Raw genomic sequence first — 22,878 nt, 5'->3', positions numbered from 1 at the left:
TGAGGTGTGTATATTTGGGGAGTGCACTGGGTGCTGGATTGGGGAGAAGGTGTAATGAGGTGTGTATATTTGGGGAGTGCACTGCGTGCTGGATTGGGGAGAGTGCAGTGAGTTGTGCATGTCTGGTGATTGTACTCTGCGCTGGCTCGGGGAGAAGTAGCCCCTCTCACATTCATTGGCTGGAGCTGGAGCTGGAGCCTGGTTCCCCGGCTGGGACGGGAGGGGTCTGCAGCTCGCAAGAGCTCTCAGACACACCTCCGCGCACAGGTATTCCCTGGCTGGCCGCCGCTCAGTGACAAGCAGCCCCGCCCCCTTTCCCAGTGCCGACCTTTCCCCTACTTTCCAGCGGCTGTCTCAGACTGAGCCGCCGCCGCGAACATGCCCACGCTGAGTCCTTCCTGCTATCAGGCAGGCTGCACGCCCCGATCACGCCGGCCGCGGCCGCCTATTGGTCCGACACGGGCCAGGCCGGGCTGCCATTGGTGGGGAGCTGCCCGCTTCTTCCTCCCCCGTTCGCCTGCTGCACGGAGTATCTGGCGTGTTTCCCCCCACCCGCGCCGGGGCTGCTGCGCGGCCAGCCCCGCGGGCGGGGGCGGGGGCGGAGGCGGCGCTGGCTGCTGTTGCCGCCTTTGTCATATCGCTGCTGCCTGCAGGAGCCTCGCCATGCCCGGTCCGGAGAGGGGAGATGCCCCCGCTGTGAGTACCCCCGGCCGGCGCTGCCCTGGGCTGCTGTGTGGGGCGGGGGACACTGGGGAGCCGGCTGCGCACTCGCTCCCCCCCCCCGCGGCTTGCCCGTGCCCAGACGCCAGGGTGACGGGCGCGTCGCGCCCTCCCGAGATGCGGGGCTCACCCCTCGGGGTGCTGGAGGCAGCAAGCCGGGCAGCTGCTGCCAGGGGCGCTAGGCCCGCTCGCGAGAGCTTGGCCCCGGGGCGGGCGGTGCGTGCCCTGGGGTGGGGGCGTCTGTGGCTCGCGCTGCTGGCCCCGGGGGGGGACACGGGAGCGAGTGTGCGCGTGGGTTTCCCTGTGAGCCCGGACTCCCCTTCCCAGCGCCTTGGCCGGGCGGGGGTCGCCCCGCCGCAGTCGGCGTGGGGCAGGGGGCGAGGCTGACCCATCGCGCAGTACATGCACCCGAGGAGGGGGACGGGGTCGGGGCGGGCATGGTAGCTCGGTCGCTGTCCCAACTGCGGGTGGTGCCGAGCTGCGCCGTGCACCCCCAGTCCCCTCCTCCCCGGGGACCCGCCCAGCCCGGACGCCGCTGGAGCTCGGCGCTCCCAAGCCGGAGCCCGCGCGCCTTTCGCATGGCTATTTTGATGCATCACGTTGCCCTGGAGTTATATTGGGAGTGGGCGGTGGCTGCGGGCCCCGCGGGGTGGGGAGAAACCCCGCCATCCCCTCCCCTCTGGGGGTGGGGTTTTCCCTCCTCCCAGCCTGCTGGGCTCGGCCCCGGGGTTCAGTCCCGCTGGGCAGGCGGCAGCAGCTCCGCTTCCCCTATTGAACGAGCGAATGAGACTGGTGAGGGTCGCCCCACCTGAACATAAACATTCAGGGCCTGGCCTCGGGGATCTCCGGTCCCGTGGCGCTGCTGCTGCTGCTGCTCCGGCAGACACAGAGCGGCTGAGGCCGCCTGCCAGCTCGCCTGCTGTTTGCAGCCGCCGACTTCCTGTGCAGTGCCTGTGCGCCGCGCGCGGGGTGATTTCAGGACAAGCTGCCGGGCTCCTCTCGGCGCCGGCTGTGCGTTTCACCCAGACTTTATTTTGCGAACACAGCCCTTTTAAAGGAAATCACCCGCGTGGAGCGTTGGAGCCTAACCCCTTTTTGGTGTTGATGGTGGGCTTGGGAAAACTACTTCTTGGACAGAGTGCGGAGACTTGGAAGGAGCTGTCGCCAGCTCCTGTGTCTCCATGTGTTCGCCGGGTGCCCAGCACTGTGGTCCTGATTAGTGGTTTTTACTGTTCCTATTGTAATAAAAGAATTATATAAAGTGAGTGCATGATTTTTCAAGACCCGTGGGAATTTTCTTAACATTTTCAGAGCAGTTAGTCTATTTAAGGACTCTTTACATTGGATTTTTTTGAACTCTGAGGCTTCCTTTAAATCTGGGATGATTTGTCAGGTGGATGAATACTCTATGGATTTGATAAATACCTGCTTTTCAGATCCATTGTGCTTAATGTATCTGCCACCTGCAGGTGTAATAAATGTTATGTATTATGTACAAAGTTGTAAATCTGCATGGCACAATGGAACCTAGTGAAGTCAATGGCAAAGTCTCATTGACCTTCAGTGGAGGCATAATTTCACCCAACACTGTCTAATCTGTTTTAGTTTTTTTTAGTAGGATTTATCACTGCAGTATCTAAGCATTGTCCCTAACAGTTTATAATCTAAAGAAAGGCCTGAATCTGCTTTCCTTTCACACTCAGAATTCGAATTGATTTTGTTTAGAGTTTTGGGTATGCAAGAAGTGGAGGAGTGGACCCTTTTATTATCACTCATTTTATGTGGGGGAAAGTGAATATAAGTGTTAGAGCAACAACATGTGGCTGCTGGGGTCATTACAGCACACACACTGAACATTTGCAAATATTTTGTATGTTTTCACTGAAGGAAAGATGAGGATTTTTAGCCCCAGAAAAGTGCAAGAATGCGGTATTTACTTATGTAAACAAATTGATGTTTGTGCTCCTCTCCCATCCCTAAATGCCCTAATAATAGTATCTACCTCTTACATAGTGCTTTATCATAGAGCATCATACGCACATCCAGTTGTCATAGTGCTCTCCTGTGTATGCATCTGTCTGCCTCAATTTCCTCCACCTGTAATATGGGGGATAAATGACTTGCCAAATGTATACACTGAGGGCACGGCTACACTAGAGAGTTTATAATGACGCAGGCAGGTATAGCTGCTCTAAGCCAACAGGAAAGAGCTCTGCCCTTGGCTTAACTACTCCAGCCCTCCTGCAAGCTGCAGAAGCCATGTCGGTGGGTGTAACTTACATCGCTCAGGTTGGTGATTCATTCACACCCCCGAGCAACATAAGGCGTGCCTACATAAGCTGTAGTGTAGACGTAGCCTGAATAGGCAGCAAACCTGTGTCTGGAACTTGGGAACCCTCGACTCTCTGCCCTTATCTCATTCTTCTAAACGACAGTAAATATTAGACCGATGCTAAATAAAACCCTCATGTCGAGGGAGAAGATGACCCTGACTAAACAAAGGAGGGTGTGGAGTCACTTTGTGTGTGCGCCCGTGTGCTCGCAGAACAACAATAATCCAAGAAAGTTAGTCTGGAAATTTGAGCTACGTGTGTCAGTTCCGTTCCAGTGAGTCATTCTTTTGCAAGGCTAGTTGGGGTGGGAATGGGGAGATAAGATGTACTCTGGTAGGAGGGGGAGGGGAAAGGTTTGCATATTGAATAACTGAATTGGTTTCTAAAAAAATCTTGCATTGGGCATATGATGAGTTTTAAGTGACCTTCATAATAAGCAGACAATATGTGGGTGGTGGTAACTTTGTTTTCTGACTTGTTCTAACAGCTAATGATCCAATTGCCTTTAGGTTGACATTGTGGACATATATGAATCTATACGTGAAAGACAGCGTCATGACAGCGAAAGGTCTACGTGTAGTACCTTAGAGCAGAATGACATAGAAGCAGTCCAGGCGCTTGTTTGTATGAGTTCGTGGGGTCAAAGATCACAGAAAGGTGACCTATTAAAGATAAGGCCACTTACGCCCATCTCAGATTCAGGTGACTTCACAATGCATGCAGAAGCTGCCTCTGAATTACCAAAGGATTATCATTTTTTGTCTACACTGGTAAGAAAAAAACTAATTAAAAATGAATATGCATGACCACAAATAAATTTATATTATTACTATTATATCACCATTATATTGAATAATTTTGCTGTATTTGGGGAGAGAGCAGTATCTTTGTTTTTTAAATGCTGATTATTGTCAAAAGTAGTGTTTACCTCCTAACTTTTCTGTTTGTCATTACTATTTTCATGTAAAGTATACATTTCTCAGTTTGGATGATTCTGTCATCTCTTCAGTAATAGATGTGATGACAAACAAAATGGTTTGATCTCCTGTTTAAATCCAAGTAGAAAAACTTTGATCAAGAGTTCATTTTAACTAATGTCCAGGGGAAGCTTATTTGGATAGTTTATTGTAGTTTCTCCTTAGTCTGAGTAAGAGGACATGCATCTTGGGGGAATTCTGCACTAAAAATATAAAAATTCTGCACGCACTGTTTTGAAATTCTGCCAATTTTGTCAAAAATAACATTACATAATCATTCCAGTTTCAATTACTTTGGTAATTTATTTCAAAATACCCGTCAGCAAGTATGTCTGTAACAGTACAGTCTAGTATCAGAGGGGTAGCCATGTTAGTCTGGATCTGTAAAAGCAGCAAAGAATCCTATGGCACCTTATAGACTAACAGAAGTATTGGAGCATGAGCTTTCGTGGGTGAATATCCACTTCGTTGGATGCATGTAGTGGAAATTTCCAGGGGCTGGGGTGTGTGTGTGTGTGTGTATATGTATATATGTGTGTATATGTATATATGTATATATATATATGCAAGCAAGCTAGAGATAACGAGGTTAGTTCAATCAGGGAGGATGAGGCCCTATTCTAGCAGTTGAGGTGTGAACACAGACAACCTGCCAACCTGAAACATATTCTCACCAGTAACTGCACACCGCACCATAGTAACTCTAGCTCAGGAACCAGTCCATGCAACAAACCTCGATGCCAACTCTGCCCACATATCTACACCAGCAACACCATCACAGGACCTAACCAGATCAGCCACACCATCACCAGTTCATTCACTTGCATGTCCGCCAATATAATATACGCCATCATATGCCCGCAATGCCCCTCTGCTATGTACATCGGCCAAACTGGACAATCTCCACAGAAAAGGATAAATGGACACAAATCAGATATTAGGAATGGCAATATACAAAAACCTGTAGGAGAACACTTCAACCTTCCTGGCCACACTAAAGCAGATCTTAAGGTGGCCATCCTGCAGCAAAAAAACCTCATGACCAGACTTCAGAGAGAAACTGCTAAGCTTCAGTTCATCTGCAAATTTGACACCATCAGCTCAGGATTAAACAGAGACTGTGAATGGCTTGCCAACTACAAAACCAGTTTCTCCTCCCTTGGTTTTCACACCTCAACTGCTAGAACAGGGCCTCATCATCCCTGATTGAACTAACCTCGTTATCTGTAGCTTGCTTGCATATCTATACCTGCCCCTGGAAATTTCCACTACATGCATCCGACAAAGTGAGTATTCACTCACGAAAGTTCATGCTCCAAAACGTTTGTTAGGCTATAAGGTGCCACAGGATTCTTTGATGCTATAACAATACAGACACACACACACAAAATTATCCCAGCAGTAGAGAGTTAAAGAAACCCCTATGACAACCCAGTTCCTGTTTCTCTGTCCCCTCTTCCTGCCCAGCTGGCGGCCAGACACCCACCACCCCTCCTACCCAGAGCCCAGCTGCACGCCCCCCCCAGCCAATACATTCAAATCCTCTAGCTCCTGGAGACCAGCTGCAAGGTCTCCCTTGCCCAGATACCTGCCCCCTCCCCCACCCAACCTCAGCTGAGGGCTTTCCCCAGCCCAGAGAGCACACCCTACCCATCAGACCCCAGGGATCCAGAGAGAGAAACAGCCTGATGCTCAGTCCCAGGCTTGTGTGGCTTTTCCGCTGCCTCCTTCCCTTAGGGCATGCTGGGAAATGCAGCTGCCAGGAACCCTGTAGCTCCTTCTTCCCTTCCCTTGGCAGTGTTTTCTATGTGCGAGGTGGGCTCTGCCGGGTCCAGTGGCCCCTAGTGGCAGCCAGCAACACTGCAGCCCATTTCTGTGAGGGGGAAGGAAATTCTGTGTGCACAACATTAATTTCCACAAAATTCTGCATCGCGCAATGTCGCAGAATTCTCCCAGGAGTATGCTCTGTATTGATTTACCTGCAAAGATAATACAAAAAAGAATCTTTGGAATGCAGGAGAAATGTTATTAGACACTATGATAAAGCATAAAAGCAAGTTGAAATTAAACTTGCCACTTCATGATGATACTTCCATGCCCTGTGTGTTTGTACATGCAGCTGATTATTTCTCCAAAGTTCTGGTCCACTTCAGATGACAGTTGATTCTCAGGTGCCTGGGAATGGATCACTTGATGATTTTCTGCTCGTTCCCTCTGAAGCACCTGGCATTGGCCACAGTCAGAAGACAGGATACTGGGCTGATGGACCTTTTGGTCTGACCCAGTATAGCTGTTCTTGTGTTTCTTATGTAGGTATTGTTGCAGTTGATATTCAAGAAAAGCTAATTTGTTTTAGTCTTTCAGAATGTTAAGGAATTTGTTTTACCCAATAGACTTTTAATATGCAAATGAACTAGGAAGGAGGAGGAAGATTGAGGGGGTGATGGCTGGCTGATAGACTTCTTAGGTCACATTCTCATCTCCCAACAGTGGCCGGTCTCTTCTGGAGCAGTGAAGGGAAGAGGCATAAATTCTCAGAAGCAGTATAGGGAAGAGGGAGAAGTGGCTCAAGAAGAGAGGGGAGAGCATTTCCAAACATATCTATTACAAGATGAGCTACTAGGTGACAGAATAATAATTAATAAGATATTTAGGTCTCTGCAAACCTGCAATTAAGCAGGTATAATGTCACTATGACTTACTGTCCTATTTTCTAAGAACAGCGCACAGTGAACAGCATTTAAATAGACACAGCCATTATCTGAGGAGTGAAAATGGGCGTTGGAGCCTAAAGAGCTGACACATGCAGTATTGCGGCTGTGTCACTGTTTACTTGATACTAGCAGGCTTTTGAACTTTCTAGAAGAGCCACTCTATAAGAAGGTAATGTTTTAGTCATAGCTTCCTAAAATATGGCTCTTTAGACTCTTCGTTACACTCTAGATCTTCATCACATGTTGTTTATTTTTAAAGTAAGGTTAATAATCACTGTGAAAACACCTGACTGTTATGTCTATATATTTTTGTTTTATTTTTCTAGTGTATGACCCCACCCCAGAGCCCTGATTTTGTTGAGCCATCGACTACGATGCTCCTTTCTTCACAAGTCACTTATTCCAAACCAAGGACTGTCATGGCAAATACATCTGTTTGCGTAGTCACCTCTACAAACTGTACATCTGCCATAGCCAAACCATCTGTCATAAACATGGAGAGACAGTCCAGTCGGAAGTCAGCAATATCTGAGCCACCTGCCCCTCAGCCTTGCAGGGCCATGGCAACCAGTGTGATACGTCATACAGGCGATAGTTCTGCTTATCCCCACATTCCTGCTGTGCAAGTTAAAACAAAGGTAACTTCAGGCAATTGCAGCAGTTCCCCAGACTGGTGTGAAGCACTAGACCGAAGACATTCCAGAGTTTCAGAGGACATGGATACTGCTGATGGTTTAATTAGTGATACTTCACCAGTACATCAGCCTTATTTGCACAACTCCACTTGCAACACTACCAATAAAGGGCAACAGCCTATACGGCCTGTTTCACCACGGATTTGTTTACCAAAGAACTGTGACAACTACCCACAGAAAAAAGCCACCCAGCTGCTGCATACCCCTGTTTCAAACCCTCAAGTCATCTGCCAAATGATCCCTTTTAATAGGCAAAGAGAGATGATTTCTGCCTTTATAAAACCCCGTACACAGACAGTCGCAACTACTGTCCAACCTATTTTACCCCAAACAGCCCCAGTTTCTCAGCCTGTTCTCATGGGATCTTCTGTGCCTCATGGGACTGTTATGTTGGTTCTTCCACAGACTGCTGTTGCACAGACACCACAGTGCCAACAAACTGTAATGACTGTTGGAAATACCAAGTTATTGCCTCTTGCTCCTGCACCAGTTTTTATTGCTTCTGGTCAAAGCTGTGCACCTCAAATGGACTTCTCAAGAAGGAGAAATTACATTTGCAACTTCCCAGGCTGTAGGAAAACTTACTTCAAAAGTTCCCACCTCAAAGCCCATCTTCGTACTCACACTGGTGCGTATGGAGGGCCGGTCCTTTATTACAAGAATATTCACTTGTATTGTTGGAAGAATGTTCTGCATTTTGATTCTGAGAGGGGTAAGTGGGTGGCATAGAAACCTTCCCATAATATTGTGGGAGAGTAGAGGATATTCTTCAAGGACAGACGAAAAAGGGACAATTTTTTTCTGTAACTTAAACCCCAGATTAACTCCATTGACATCAGTAAAATTTCACATAGTGTAAATTAAAGCAAAACTTGGTCCCAAAATGTGTGTGTTAAACTTGAGTTGTGCTATATTTAATATGATCTGAAGGAATTACATAAACCAATTTTCTTGGGGAGAGGGTGTTGTGACACATCATCCTACAGGTAGTTTTTGTGTCTCTTTTTATGGTTCATCAGGCTATACATAACAGAATCCACTCTGTACATCTGTGAATAGTAGATGTATTTTTCCTCAGTTTTTAAGCATTCTGACTTCACTAAAGGAATGAGCACCAGGTCCTGAGCTGTAATGAATTCCACGGTGGTGGATAATAGAACTAACTATTGGTTAAATAAAACTGAGCGGCTTTAGTTTGTGACCGCTATGTGCATAGAATTGTTAAACTGAAATGAAAATTAAACAGAACAAATACCTGTGGACTGTCTTTAACCAGATTTTGAGGAGCAGTGAGGGCAGAAATATATTTTTACCAAGTATATTTTAATAATTCCCCTCTCCCTTCTGAAATCCTGGTCTGCTGCAAGTCATGCATTCTGGGTATTCATGAAAAGGATGTAAAAGTGCTATATTTGTTTGTTTTGGAGGGAGGGAGCAGGGGAGATTATTTTAAGATGTATTTCTTCCCTGGTTCTCTCCTCAGCCTGGTCTAACTCTGTGGACATTCAGCACATAATCTGGTTTTAATTTCCATTTAATCTGACAATTTATTTTATTAAAATTCCTCATTGGAAGAATAACTTTTTGAAAAAGACACTTTAAGGGAGTAGATATTCCCCTAAACTAGAACCTAGAGCAGTGGTCTCCAAACTTTTTACCTCACATCCTCCCCTTACCTCTGTCTGCGCCCCTGGAGCTGGGGTTGGGAGTGGAGCCCCGGGTATGGGGCTAGCAGCCAGGGCCAGGCCCAAGAGTGGAGCTGGGTGGTGCTCTCTCCCTGCGCCCCTACCCCTGCTCCCACGTCAGGGCTGACCCTGGTCCTATCTGTGCTTCCCTGAATGTTCCTTGGTGCCCCCCAGGGGAACATGCCCCACAGATTGGGATCTCTGACCTAGAGGTAGAATGCTGTCCTTCCTTGTTGCCCTTTAGGGTGTGTGGACGAGTGGAAGAGTCATTATGGCTGGTGTAGTGGGCTCCTGAGTTATCCTGGTGAAGTGCAGGATGCCCCAGGGACAAGGGCAGTGTACCTTACAGAACATCGTTCCTCTGATTTGAAAAGAAGCTGTATGAATCTGGTCTAACATCATGACTGCAGTATGTGTACAGGGGAGCTGGAGCAGACTGGCCTAACTGTGATTCTTAACTAGCAAACAGAGCCTGCAGAAGGCCAGGGGAACAATAGCTGACCTACCCTTCCCTCTGTTACTCCTGGTTTGAGAGAGAGAGATTATCTTGTACAGTAGGGGAAGGACGTAGCCCTTAATATGTAAGAATTATTTTTAGTGCTTCCTTGTGGAATGGAGCACACGCTTTCAGATTTATCTGTAACTATATTTTGGATATTAAACATTTATCGCTGGGTAAAAGTGGGTAGTAGATCACTTGCTATTAGACGAGCTCTAAAATTGCACAATTGTGTAAGTATTACACACATACAGTAATCAGAAACTAGCAAAGGTGAGGTTAGAGTTCTGAGCACACACTTACATTCCTTGAGCATTCAAAATGCTCATGAAACCAATGGAAATTTTAGCTTATGAAAGGAATGCAAGATCATTCCTTACATTAGTTCCATTTCATACCACATGAGTAATAAAATGTAACTTCTTTTTGGTGGAATTGATGAACTGCCCAAATCTGATGACAAACATTGCTCAGTAAATGATCCAAAATCTTAGTAATTATGGTCTTAATTGTTAGCAGTTGAGTTGCTGTGTTCTTTTGAAGAAATTCGCATTTTATTATGACATTGAGATAAAATCCAAGACTTTATTTCAGATTATAGTACTTTCTAATGACATGGCACAGTCTCTGACCTCTAATAGAGTGGTTCATTTCTCAAAGTTCACAGTCAAAAGATATTGTAGCTTTATGCAAAAATATTCTCCCCTAAACTCTGAATTGTTTGACATTTTTTTAAATGTTGTTGAATCAGAAAACTAACAAAAGCAATAAATGTACTATTGTCTAAGACCTCGATGCAGCAGCTACTTAAGCACATGCTTAATCTTATGGGACTCATGCATAAAGTTAAATATGTGCTTAAGTGGCTGCAAGGCTGGAGTTCTTAAAGCCATTTTCTTCTTTTAGTCAGTAAAAATAACATTGTTTTGCTTTTCTCTATATTCATTCAGGAGAAAAACCTTTCAGCTGTAACTGGGAAGGCTGTGACAAAAAGTTTGCCCGCTCAGATGAACTTTCTCGACACCGAAGAACTCATACCGGAGAGAAGAAGTTTGCTTGTCCTGTATGTGACCGTCGTTTCATGCGCAGCGATCACTTGACAAAACATGCTCGTCGTCATATGACTACAAAGAAAATACCCAGTTGGCAGACACAGGTTGACAAACTGAACAGAATTGCTACAGCAGAGAAACCTAAAAGTGATGGTGCACTGAACATGCTCATACCCATACCAACCTCTGCCTAAGTGGGCTAGTTGGACAAAAAATCTCCTCTCAGAACTTTCTAAAAGTCAGGAAGAGCAACAATGGTTAAAACCGAATTGATGATGATTCCTTAATTTCTGTTCATATTTCCCTCTTTAATAGTGCGAGGGAAAAAGGTATGTAATTATTTTATTCAGTTTAGGCTCTGTCCTGATGATATCATATGAGAACTCAGTTGTGTCTCTCTCTTTTTTTGGTTCCTCTCTTTCTCAACATTTGGGCATCACTGGCACTTCAGGAGAGCAGAACTCTTTGGAAACAATTTGGGTACTATATAAAAGCAAAACTCATTTGAGTAACAGTTGCTGTTCATATTTTGTTACAAAGTATAACAAGTGATTTTAATGTTTTATATACTAGTATTTTCTATACAAAATATATTTTGTATTTGTTCAGCTAGGGCTTGGCCTGCTGTCATTGAAACTACTTGCATAAGTAAAAGTGTGCAAAATCTGACCCTTTGTTTGGAAACTGCTTTTCACTAAACCTCAAGAAACTTAATTAAAACATTTTATAAGCATATACATACTTGGTTAACTCAGAATGTTTTGGAACTCTACACATTCAGACCCTGATCCAGCAATCAGTTTGCATAGTCAGACCTTCATTCAGATGAGATTGCAGGAGTGGGACTTAAAAGCCTGTTGCCATTTACAAAAAAAAAATCTTCAGGAATAAGTGTGCTTCTTGAAATCCACAACAATTAATTGAATTAGGTTCCTTGAAGGAAAAATTTGCACTGAGCATGTTTCATAAACTTTGCTGTGGAAAGTCCTTGTGACTTCAGGTGGAAGCTTGAAAGACACACACTCCTGATTAGTTTTCGTTCTGACTGAGCAAAGTTTGGAGATCCAAGACCATTCAAGTGGATGCACAAGGACAGCTGCTTCTGAAGAATTTTGCCACCATTAAGAGATTTTTTTACTTAAATCCTGTTGACGCTAATCTACTGTAAACACAAAACTGGTAGATGGGGACAAATCAGCTGTCATGTGTAGTAAACTGGATCTCTGATTTGTATTTCTCCGTTTTTAAAATTAGAGGTTTTTTTATACAGTGTTTAGGTTAGACTCTTGCACACCTAGTAATGAACTATTCAAGACTTCAGTTTGTGTATCAAAAGCACACACCCAAAGTCTAATTTAAAACACAGCCACTTTGTTAAACTGATGAGCCTCTTCTATACACCACGCTATTTTGCATGCAGAACCACTCTTCTCTGTTAGATGAAATATTCTTCCTGTTGAATGGACTTTCTTTTTCATCAAAGTAGGTTATGACTCAGATGAATTGCAAAATTGCCAGCTGCAGGACTGCTCTGTTGTAACTTTCTTTAGTAGCATAGTATGATTAACAAAATTAAATGTGTGTAGCACATCTAGATCACTCAGCTTCTGTGTCAAGAAGAGAACACACACATATATTAACAAGCAAAGATGTTTGCTATAGTGCTGAGATCAGACTTGGTGTAACATCTGACATTTCATTTAGTACCCAGAATCACTGGCTATAGAACAGAATAAAAATATCTTTTTGACTAGCGTGGTACCTTCCTTAAGCCAAACATCTCTGTTCTGTAGGTTGATTCCTTGTGCAGCGTGTCTGCCTCTATTGCAAACATCTTTTAACATTAACATAAGGACTTTTTTCCTTAAGCTTATTTATTTATTTCATTTGAGTCCAAATTTCCTATCGTGAACAGCCTTCTCCTTAAAGTGTGGTTCTAATCTGAAAAGTAACAATATAAAAATGGCATTTTCATACTCCAGGTCATCTGCTTCTTGTATGTGCATTCAGTTGCATCTTCCTCTTTACTGACGAAGTATGTTTTTGCTACTCTTTGCTCTTATGAGCCTGTCACAGTCAACACAACTAATGGAGCATGAAGTGGATTCTCTTCCTTTTTGCAAAATAATGGTTTACTAAGTTTGTTCTATTACACTTTTTGAAATCCACTGAGTGTCCATATGGAACAGTATTTCAGTTATTTGGGGTAAAGTGATTGGACTTTCCTACTACCAGCAAAGAATATATTGAAATTGTCAGTAATATTGAGCTTTTGAGAAGATATATAAATTTCCAGATGAATAAAACATCAGTAATTGGAAATGTGCATGTTGCACTGCTTCATTAGTCTAAAAACTTTTTGTTGTGCAGTATGTTGGTTTGATTCTGTGCTCATATGGACTGGTGCAAACCGCTGAAATCAGTTTATAGTTCATGTGAAGTCAGTGAAGTGCATGTGTAATAGCAGAATATGCTCCTATATCTAGGTTTTTGTGCCTCTGGTTACAGTTATTGGTAATTTTAAGATTATGCTAAATTGAAACATTGCGCTCAGTGTACTTAATTTTTGTGCATATCCTTTAAAATGTCCAGTCCTTGTTCACTTGACATTTATTATGACACAGCTGATCATCTGTTCTCCTGGGGGAGTTCTGCCCCATTGCACATTCACAGAATTTATGTGCTTTGCAGAATTTTTTTCAGCAGAAAATACATTCTGCCGGCAAGATGCTGCAGTTACTCCTTTTGCCTACCAGGGGCCGTTGTGTCGCCAGAACAGAGGGCAGCCACTCCTATGCGGGAGCAGCCCCCGCTGTGGATAGGGAAGAAGGAGAGGCTGTCTTCCTCACAGCACCCTGCCCATGGGGCCAGGTCAGGAGGCACAGGATAGGCGGGGACAGACAGCATGGACTGCTGGGGAAAGGGTCACAGACTGGGGTTCAGAAAGGCAAGTGGAGGCACAGATTGGGGCGGGGACACGTGGTGTAGCGGTGTGCAGGGACACATAGGGAAGTAGGAAGTGGCTGAGTGGGAGAGCAAGGCCACATGGGGACAGGGGCAGATGTGCCTGTCTGAGAGGGGCTAGGAAGTCAGTCAGCGTCAGCATGGTGAAGGCTCCCTAACAATCCCTCCCTGCTCAAAAAACACCCGGCGTGATATTTTGACAAATAAAATTTGCAGAATTCCCCCAGGAGTAATCTTGTGTATTGCTGAATGTATGCAAATATTTATTTTTCAAAGAGCTACATTGTAATTCCTCTTTTTGGTAAAGTGGATACTTGGACTGTTACTCTTGTGGTGTTTGAGTACTGACGGTTAGGATGCAAGCTTAATTCCATTGCAAAAAAAGATTAGCCCTGCTCTTCATGCTCTAGGGAAGAAAAGAGCAAAAAAATCTGCCTATGGACTGTAGTGAAACTGGGTAGCTTTTTTACTTGACCCTGACATAACATATCAACTTCAAAACCTATTTTAGTAAACTTTTTTTTTTTTAATTTGGCAGAATATTTTGATACTTCCCAGTAGCAGAACAGCCTTTGGAAACACTCTAAGTAATTTTGTAGGTGATCTTGTTCCTTTGCTTGTCAGAGAGATAAAAAGATGCACAGGAGAGTATGGGATAAAATTCTGCCCATAAATGTGCAAGCAGTTGTCATTGGTCCCTGTGTCCTGTTTGCAATACCTCTACTCCTATTTACTTAGGAGTTAGGGCCACTTAGACATCAGCAGGAACTGTGTGTGAGCATTAGAACCATGATTATTTAGGACCTGAGCCTGCAAAGAGCTGAATAGAAATGAGCAAATAATAGATTTTTTGGTTTGGGTGCTGAACTGAAAAGTTTAAAAAAAAAATTGTTTTGAGGCAAACCAAGCCAATTTTTTTGAAATTTTTAATCAAACCAAAAAACTTGGAAAACTTTCATTTCCAATTGACTGAAACATTTCAGGTAGAGTCAAAACAGTCTTTTCATGTTTATATTCATTATGAGTGTTTTTTGTTTTCATTTGGCAGTTTTGAGGTATTTTTCACCCTCTTTTGTAGTGATGGTCTTTTTTGTCTTTTTTTTATTTAATTGGCCAAATTTGATAATGAAATGCCATTTTGAAGCAAAATGTCAAAGAAATGTTTCTAAATCATTGAAATGAAATGTTTTGACTTTTTCCACACACAAATTTCAAGTTGTTTTGCCTGAAACTGTTGGTTAGATTTTCCCCAAATTTGAGAATAATTTTTGATGCTCTGAAAAAGGCATTTTTTGGTGAAATTTCTATTAGCTGAAAATTTTCACCCAATGCTATGGCTGAACATATCCTGTGAGGTGTTTTGAGGGCACTCATACCAATGGGCCCAAGGGAAGCAAAGTACTTTTGTAAATGTGTATGAATAACTAAGCCAAAATTTGAAACTTTGTTTCTTGCACAGTATGCTGGAGTAGAAACAGAAGAATGAAGTCTTATTAGTGGATTAAACATGACCAGGTTAGCTGTCCTAGTGCACTTTAATGCCTGCACAATTTGTTCAGTCTTTTTACTGTGAGCCTATAAGTACATTTCAAAATAAATTTTTAAAATTTTCACTTATGTAACTTTTTAACTTATTTAATAAAACTGTAATGTGGCTTTATTTTTAAATCACATTTGGGATTTAAAAGTATTTAAAGCATTTAGCTTGTTGAAGAATGTATAAAAGTAAAATGGTATCTGGCATATTTAGACAAATAGACAACGTGTTGGTTCATCTAGTGCATTTCTCCGCAAATACAGGATTTTTTCCCCTATTCTAGATTTTTCCAGTGCTTCATCCATCTATTCACTGTTACATAACACTTCATGTGCACTTGGTATAGTGGTGTGCAGTTCATAATCTGTCATTGTGTCTGTATTTTGAAAGACCCTCCACAGCCATTTGATTGGAGCCCTTAAATTTTTATAAAAAATTCTCCTTGTGTGGGTCATGCTGATCTGTAATGATACAAAAAATGTGCACCTCTATAATTCCACAGGAGGTCACTGCTGTAGGTGCAAATATCCAAATTTGGTCCAAAAGGTTTAGATGCAGGTTGCTCTATTTAAACCAATAGAAGGACTTTAGTGCCATTTTCTTTAGCAGTGGAAAGAAACCAGTATCCCAAGACTGTATGGAAGTATCACTGGTTTCTCCTTCCCCTATGCAGTTATTCTGTGATATCGATGCAACTTGAATTGGGCATATCTTTTATTTAGTGGTCTTATCAGGCAAGAGTTGTCCAATATCATGGCGGAATTTTTCTGCTATTTCTGTGCCCTTCCCACCAACGAAATTGCAGCAACACTTATTTCTATCTGAGTCACTTTTAAAAGTCTGGTTTTGTCTTGGACTAGAAAACAATTAGTGTAGAAACAAACAAGAATCCACAAAATAAGTTTAAAGCAAGAAAATAGAGGCCTTGTTCTTCCTTCAGCTCTTCACTGCAACATTCTACTATGATACCTGTCTGTACCCATTGTCTTTGCCGCTGGCAGCGTACCCTAAATTTGGGAAGAGGAGCAATGCTGTACTGTTGTGTAGGTAGATAAGACAGCAAATATCATGCCCTATATAAATCCATGATACGCCCTCACCTTGAATACTCTGTGTTGTTTTGCTTGCCCCATCTCAAAACAAACAACCTGGAAAAAGTACAGAGAACGGCAACAAAACGATTTAGGGGTATGGAACATCTTTTATCTGAGGAGAGATTAAAAAGACGGGTTGTTCATTTTAAAAAAGGAACGGGAGAGGAGGTGGAGTGATAGTCTATAAAGTGGAGGAAGTGAATAAGGAAGAGTTATTTTCCCCTTCACATAACAAGAAGCGGGGGTCACCCAATGAAATTAATAGGCAGTTGGTTTGAAACAAATATAAGGAAGTACTTCTTCCCACAACACACAGTCAACTTGTGGAACTTGGCAGCAGGGGCTATTGTGAATGCCAAAAGTATAACTGGGTTCAAAAAATAATTAGATAAGTTAATGGAAGATAAGTCCATCAATGGCGATTAACCAAAATAGTCAGGGATACAATCCCATGCTCTGGGGGTCCCTAAGCCTCTGACTGCCAGAAGCTGGGACTGGACGACAGGATGGATCACTTGATAAAATGTCCTGTGCTGTTCATTCCCTCTGAAGCATTTGGCACCTCCCACTGTTGGAAGACGGGATACTGGGCTAGATGGACCATTGATCTGACCCAGTATGGCCATTCTTACATATGTGCATCACCCGACAGCAATGCCTCCTCCTCCCCTACCCCCAGCAAAAAGCAGATTTTCCTCACAAGTCATTGGAGGAGGAAGACTATGAAGAAGAAAAGATCTCATGGAAATAGGGCTCCCTCCCACGAACTTGGTCTTCTCCATGAGTAATTCAGCCTCTTGTGTGTGTGAACTCTTCTGCTTTTCCTGATGCTTTTCTCAGTCTTCCTGTCACGGGATCCACTCATTGCACATGGTGCTTCTTCCTGGCAGCTCAGGGGATTAGTTCTTGCCAGGTGCTGCCCGCCTTTTGGTGGTGTGTCTACCAGTCATCTCTTTCACTCTGACCCTTCTCTCCCAGATGTGCAGCTTCCTGTTTGTGGTTTGGCCCTCTGGCCGAGTCACTGAGATCCTTCCCTTACGGGGAAGTCAAAATCCTGGATCAGCTGTCCGGTAGGCATCTCCAGTGCCCTGCACCACTTCCCAGTGGCTGGTAGGGGAACCCAGACCTGCCCTCTATGCTGGGTTCCAGCCCAGTGACCCTATAACAAGCAGCCCTTGCTGATGTTTCCCTGAGCTTCTTCCTATTTGTACTGGCAGAAAGAAAGGGAAGCCAGACAAGCACTCTCCCCCCTCCCCGGAAGTGGCTGCAGACTACTTCCTTGCAGCCTCTTGCTGCTTACAGCCCCTGGGCTTTATACAGGCCCCTCCTGTTCCTGCCCAGCTGTGTCCATTTCCAGTTTGTGGCCTGCTCCTTGTCTCCTTTCTCAGGTGTAGTCTGGGCAGTTAATTGGCCTGCTTAGCCATTTTAACCACTCCATGCCTTGTAGGGGTGGGCACCCTATCACACTCTCTTTGAGCAAATGTTGTGCCCACGCTTTTTTCTTTCTGGATTCTCTTAATGGCAGGTTAGACCTTAAGAAGCTACCTTCCCCCTCTCTCCTCAGACTTTGTAACAGCTTGCCCTAAGCCTGCTCCCACTAACAAGGGGAAAGGCTTGGGTATTTCAAAATGTTGGTGTAAAATCAGACTTCATAATCTTCAATTTTCACATAAAATTGCTCTAGTTTAACTGAAGCCTGGTCTACAGTTAATACCTATCATGATTAAGAAATGGGACTGAAGTAACTATTTTAGTGGCCAAAAGAGTTATTTTGAGAAAACGGAAATCTGCAATTCCTCCCTCATACATAGGCTTAGAGAACTCTCTACTGCTGCATTAATGGAAAAAATGACTGTCTAATAGAAATGATTGGAAAAAATGTGAGGATGTCTGGTCATACATTGCAAACTTTTGCAGCTTAGTATATATTAGTCCCCAATACTTGCAGGTTGTTCTAATTTATCATTTTGGTCACTTTAATTGATGCCCTGCATGACATCTATGGGTTGAGGGTTTTCTTGTTTGACTGTTTTTGTTTTTTCCCAGGTTTTACAAATACTGTGACCGGGGTTCCAAGGGGGGCAGCTGAGGTCACTCAATAGATTAACTGCAAAGAATGGGGCAGATAATCCCCAAAGCTGGTGGATATTTTCAATACTTAGATTTACCAAGACAGCACAAAATAGCTTCTTTATTACCTCACTGGTTGACCAGAAGTCAACAAAACCATTACCTTAAAGTAACCCAGCCTCAGGCCTCCACCCAGATACCCAAGTCAAGAATGATGAAGATTACTGAAAATAGTTTTCATCATATAAAGGAAAAGGTTCTACCAATCTCAAAGGATCAGACACGTTACCTCCCAGGTTAATGAATATTCCAGATCTTACCCAAATACACGCTTACAGCCAGTTCTTATTAACTAAACTAAAATTGATTTAAAAAGAAAAGGGTATGGTTTAAAAGATCAATATATATACAGACATGAGTTCAATTTTTGAGGTTTAGATATATAGCAGAGATGGTGAGCTTTGTCGTTGCAATGAGTTCTTTTAGAATTTAGTCCATAGGTTATAGTCCAATGTCATATTCAGGGTGTTTCTAGTTTAACTGGGACCTCAATCTTGTGACTCAAATGTCCCCTGATGAAGCTTAAGCAGATCTGAGAGAAAAAGTATTGGGACCCAAGGATCTTTTATACAATTTCAAGCCTTCTTTGATAGGTTGGAGTCCCTCAGAGAACAACGGGCCCTCATTTCCTAAGCATTGTCATTAATTATTCACACAGATTAACATAAGGCAAGTGCCTATGTTTCCACCATTCACAGGTGATTTGCTATACACTTCAAAGAGATGATTACAGCAATATCCCGTGTTTATAGTTAATTTACATGCTAGGATGTTCTTTTGATCTCTGAATTAACAGCATAGACAGGGACTGTTGATTACATTGTTGACCATTACCCTATATATGTAAATACAGAGAAACACAAACATTATCCCCTCATATGTCTTTAAGGGTTGAATCTGAGTCATACATCCTGCAGGATGTTTAACCCTTTTTGGTCATGTGTCACAATGAACCTTGAATTTTATTAGTAATATGCTATTTCCTTTTTCATGTATTTATATGTTTTGGTTCATGTGTTTATATTTAATATTAAAATAATAAAAATAAAGTTTAAAAAAATAAAACCTATAGCAGCATAGCTACATGGTGTGGAGTGTGGATGAAAAAAAATATACCCCAGGTGCCATAGCTGTACCAACAAACCCCCCAGTGTAAATGCAGCTGCAATACCAGAGTGCTTTTCTGGGTATAGCACATCATTCAGGGGAGGTGGTGTTCCTATACTGACAGAACTCCTCATCGTCGTCCTCTTGGTTTAATTAAACTGGTGCAAACCCCTCTGGGCCGCTTACTTTGATTTAAACCAGGCTTGTTTCAGTTTTGTTTAAGTTGGCTAATGAATTCGTTTGAACTGGAATAAGTGACTTTTAAAGCAAAGAAGGTTTTCACTAGTTTAACTAAATAATATAAAATCATACCTTTAATTAAATCCATAACTTTCTTAATTAGACCCTTATCTAAGGGTCCAGATTTCAGACCTCAGTAACTTAGGCTCCCTGAGCTGCAACTTGAGGAATGTCCCTCAGGGGAATATGTTCCTGAAAGTGAAAATTTACTTTCTAAACTGAAGTCTTTTTTTTCCTTTACATGAGGCCTTCCATGTTTGTTGTGTGTCAGTAACTTCTCTCTATCAAATGTGCTCAATTTACAAGTAGAATGATAATTTTTTCTTAACCGCAAACTCAGCCTAATAGGGCTTTTCTATCTCATATACATAATCACCTGTTACAAAGATTAGGTCAGCATGAGAGACCACTGTCTTTGACCTACGCCTTCCCGAACACCTGTGCCATAAATAGATTTCCATGAGTGCAGCTGATGGGAGTTTACTCAGCAATTCCAGTGATGCCACTCAAGAAGGAATAGAATTTAGCTCCCTCTCTCCTGGTCTGTTGGTTCTATGAATAACAGCAATAAAAAGCAGTTAAAACTTACTTTTGTTACTGTAGTCAACAGAGATGAAAAGGCTCCTAGAAAGCAGATCTGCTCAGTAAAGGTATCACTTCTTACATATGAACTCTTCAAAGTATAACTGCACTCTAAACCAGCATCCTACCCAAGCCCCTGCTTAAGACACCCCTTGCTTTCTGGAGCACCCATGGAGTCGGCACCTATGGGCCCACCCCTGGGTAGGGCACTCCTACTCAAGCTGGATCTACACTGGTGGCAGCGGTTTCAGTGAAAAACAAAATGTTCCTACTTTCTAATTGTCTTCTGTAACATAGCAAAACCAGTACAGAGTTCCACCCTGATGGAGACAGGCACACCTGAGGAGTCTGTGGCAGGAAGTCATCTCAGGTATTATAATCCTTATTTCTGCTTTGGAAGTTCTGAGGTGGAGAACCAGGTGAAGGGAGGACAGGGAGACTAGCTGTGAAAAGCCTTCAGGTGATTAATCTACCTGAGTGAAAGCTGCGAGGTTGTACTGTAGGCTGTATTATTAAAGCTGTGAGTCTTGGTTAACAGAGTACTGAAGACACGTAGTTTGCCAACACAGACTGTTTATTGCCGCACCAAGCATATAGATAAATACAGAGCAAATATTGCTGCCTATAACAAGCAAGAGGGTCCTCATGGCTTGCTTTTGGCAATTTCCATGTCAAGCTTTCTATCACCTGCCCACACATTAAGAGTACATCTTCACTACCCGCCATATCGGCGGGTAGCAATCTATTGCTCGGGGATCGATATATCGCGTCTCAGTAGTCTGCTGGAAATAGTTTAAATTGTATTTTTTCTGGATAAGGCTGTTTATCCATTTTCTATAAGCTAAAAGACCCTGTAACTGTTTACCATCTAAATTGCAGAGATAAACCTTTTACCTTTTTCTTTCTTTTTTTATTAAAAGCTTTGCTTTAAGACCTGTTTGATTTTTTTCTCCTAGTTAAACACCAGGGAATTGGTGGGGAGAAGGGAAAGGGAGCTGGGAGAGAAAGGTAAATTTCCTCTTTGTGTTAGATTCACAGAACTGAATCTGTATTGCCTATGGGAAAAAAGGGGGATAAACCTGATCCCTCTGTGTTGTGTTTCAAGGAGTTGAAGCAGGGTTAGCTCCTAGTGTACCCAGGGCAGGAAAGATCTGGGAGGAAGTAAAGAGGTGGGGAGGGAATGGTTTATTTCCCTTTGTTGTGAGACTCAAGGAATCTGGGTTTTGGGGGTCCCCAGGGAAGGGTTTGGGGAGACCAGAGTCTATCAGGCGCTCTACATAAGTCCTGATTGGTGGCAGCCTATCAGATCTAAGTTGGTAATTAAGCTTAGGGAAATTCATGCTAGTACCCATATTTTGGACGCTAAGGTCCAGATTTGGGAATTATACTATTACACAGTTACTGACTAGAGCTGCAGAGAGAGAAACTGAACTCTGACCTCAGTAAGGCAGAGCCTGGAACAGGAGGTCTCAGATACTGAAGGAGGCTGTGATCTCCCTGCCTACACAGTATAACAAGCGGGTCTGGCATCTCAAAGGGTCTGCAAAGTTGGTAGATTTTTTTCGAGCCGAGCAGTCCTCAACTGACAGAGGTACCACCCTTCTCCAGCCTCCCCAGTGTTACACTGGGGTGTGGCCAGAAGGGGACTTTCATCCAGCTATTCATGGCTAGTAAAATGAACCTAGAAGCTGCAGCCAGCTGCCATAGTTTAAAGCAACTTGGTGGTGATTCTAAAGTAGGCCAGGCCCCAGAACCAGAAAGCCACAACCAGTTCCTCTGTGGCTTCCTCCCCCCATCTGTGCCTATCACATACTGGGCACCCCTTGGAATCTGCCCTGTGTGACTGTCCAAGAACAGCCTCAATCTAAAGGAAGAAACCTGGATAGCGTAGAAATCTAAAAGTTGGCTAGTGTCTGAACAAAAAGGGGACACACCATGCATGCAGCATCATGGGTATGTACAGCTACTAAATTTAGAAATTTTCATACGTTTTTTGTGTTCTCTACAAAAAATGCACTATGTATTCTCACTCTGATATAATTTTGCTTGCTATCATGGCAGGTTATTGGAGATTAATTTAATTCTGGCCAATGTAATAGAATACTGACCTTGGTCATATAAATTCATGTAATTACTTTTGTGTAATTTTCACATGGTAATATTACTGAATGTGTTTCTACTCAAGCACTAGTGATTACCATATTTTCTATTTTTGTGTGTGGTTCTACTCCTAATATGTTACTCTACCTCCCCCAACCCCTGCACATATATCTTTTGACTAACAGCAGGATATTTCTGGATATACCACGCTATTCAAGAACCAGTGTGCTGCCCTAGGCTTTAAACTTACATGGCTTTCTGAAAGGCAACCTTTCTTTTTTTCATCCCCCTCTTCCCTCTTACTAAGGGTGTACATACATGGGGTGGGGGCGGAAGGGGAGCCCGCACCAGCTGTTCATTAACTCCCTGTGTAGGCACTCATATTGTGCAATGAGGGTCTTTGTGCTCAGGATCATAATGCACTTTGGCTAAACTGCATGAGGGGTCTC

General features: G+C 43.2%; 1 protein-coding gene across 2 annotated transcripts; it reads left to right on the top strand.

Annotated features, from left to right (window-relative positions):
• The first annotated feature begins 573 nt into the window (after nucleotides 1-573).
• KLF11 (Kruppel like factor 11) lies at nucleotides 574-11,410 on the top strand. Of its 2 annotated transcripts, XM_030555441.1 has the most exons (5): nucleotides 574-696; nucleotides 3,563-3,823; nucleotides 7,071-7,382; nucleotides 7,845-8,067; nucleotides 10,574-11,410. In XM_030555441.1, the coding sequence occupies exons 1-5, from the start codon at nucleotides 664-666 to the stop codon at nucleotides 10,867-10,869; spliced, it is 1,125 nt and encodes a 374-aa protein (XP_030411301.1). In that variant the 5' UTR covers nucleotides 574-663; the 3' UTR covers nucleotides 10,870-11,410. The 2 variants fall into 2 exon arrangements, with proteins under 2 accessions (XP_030411301.1, XP_030411300.1); XM_030555440.1 differs by having other exon boundaries at nucleotides 7,071-8,067.
• Nucleotides 11,411-22,878: the final 11,468 nt, after the last annotated feature.

Source organism: Gopherus evgoodei, chromosome 3 (genome assembly GCF_007399415.2).
Source record: "Gopherus evgoodei ecotype Sinaloan lineage chromosome 3, rGopEvg1_v1.p, whole genome shotgun sequence".
In the NCBI taxonomy this organism is placed as follows: Eukaryota; Metazoa; Chordata; order Testudines; family Testudinidae; genus Gopherus; species Gopherus evgoodei.
The sequence above is the reverse complement of the archived record's forward strand: the minus strand, read 5'-3'. Positions and strand labels throughout refer to the sequence as shown.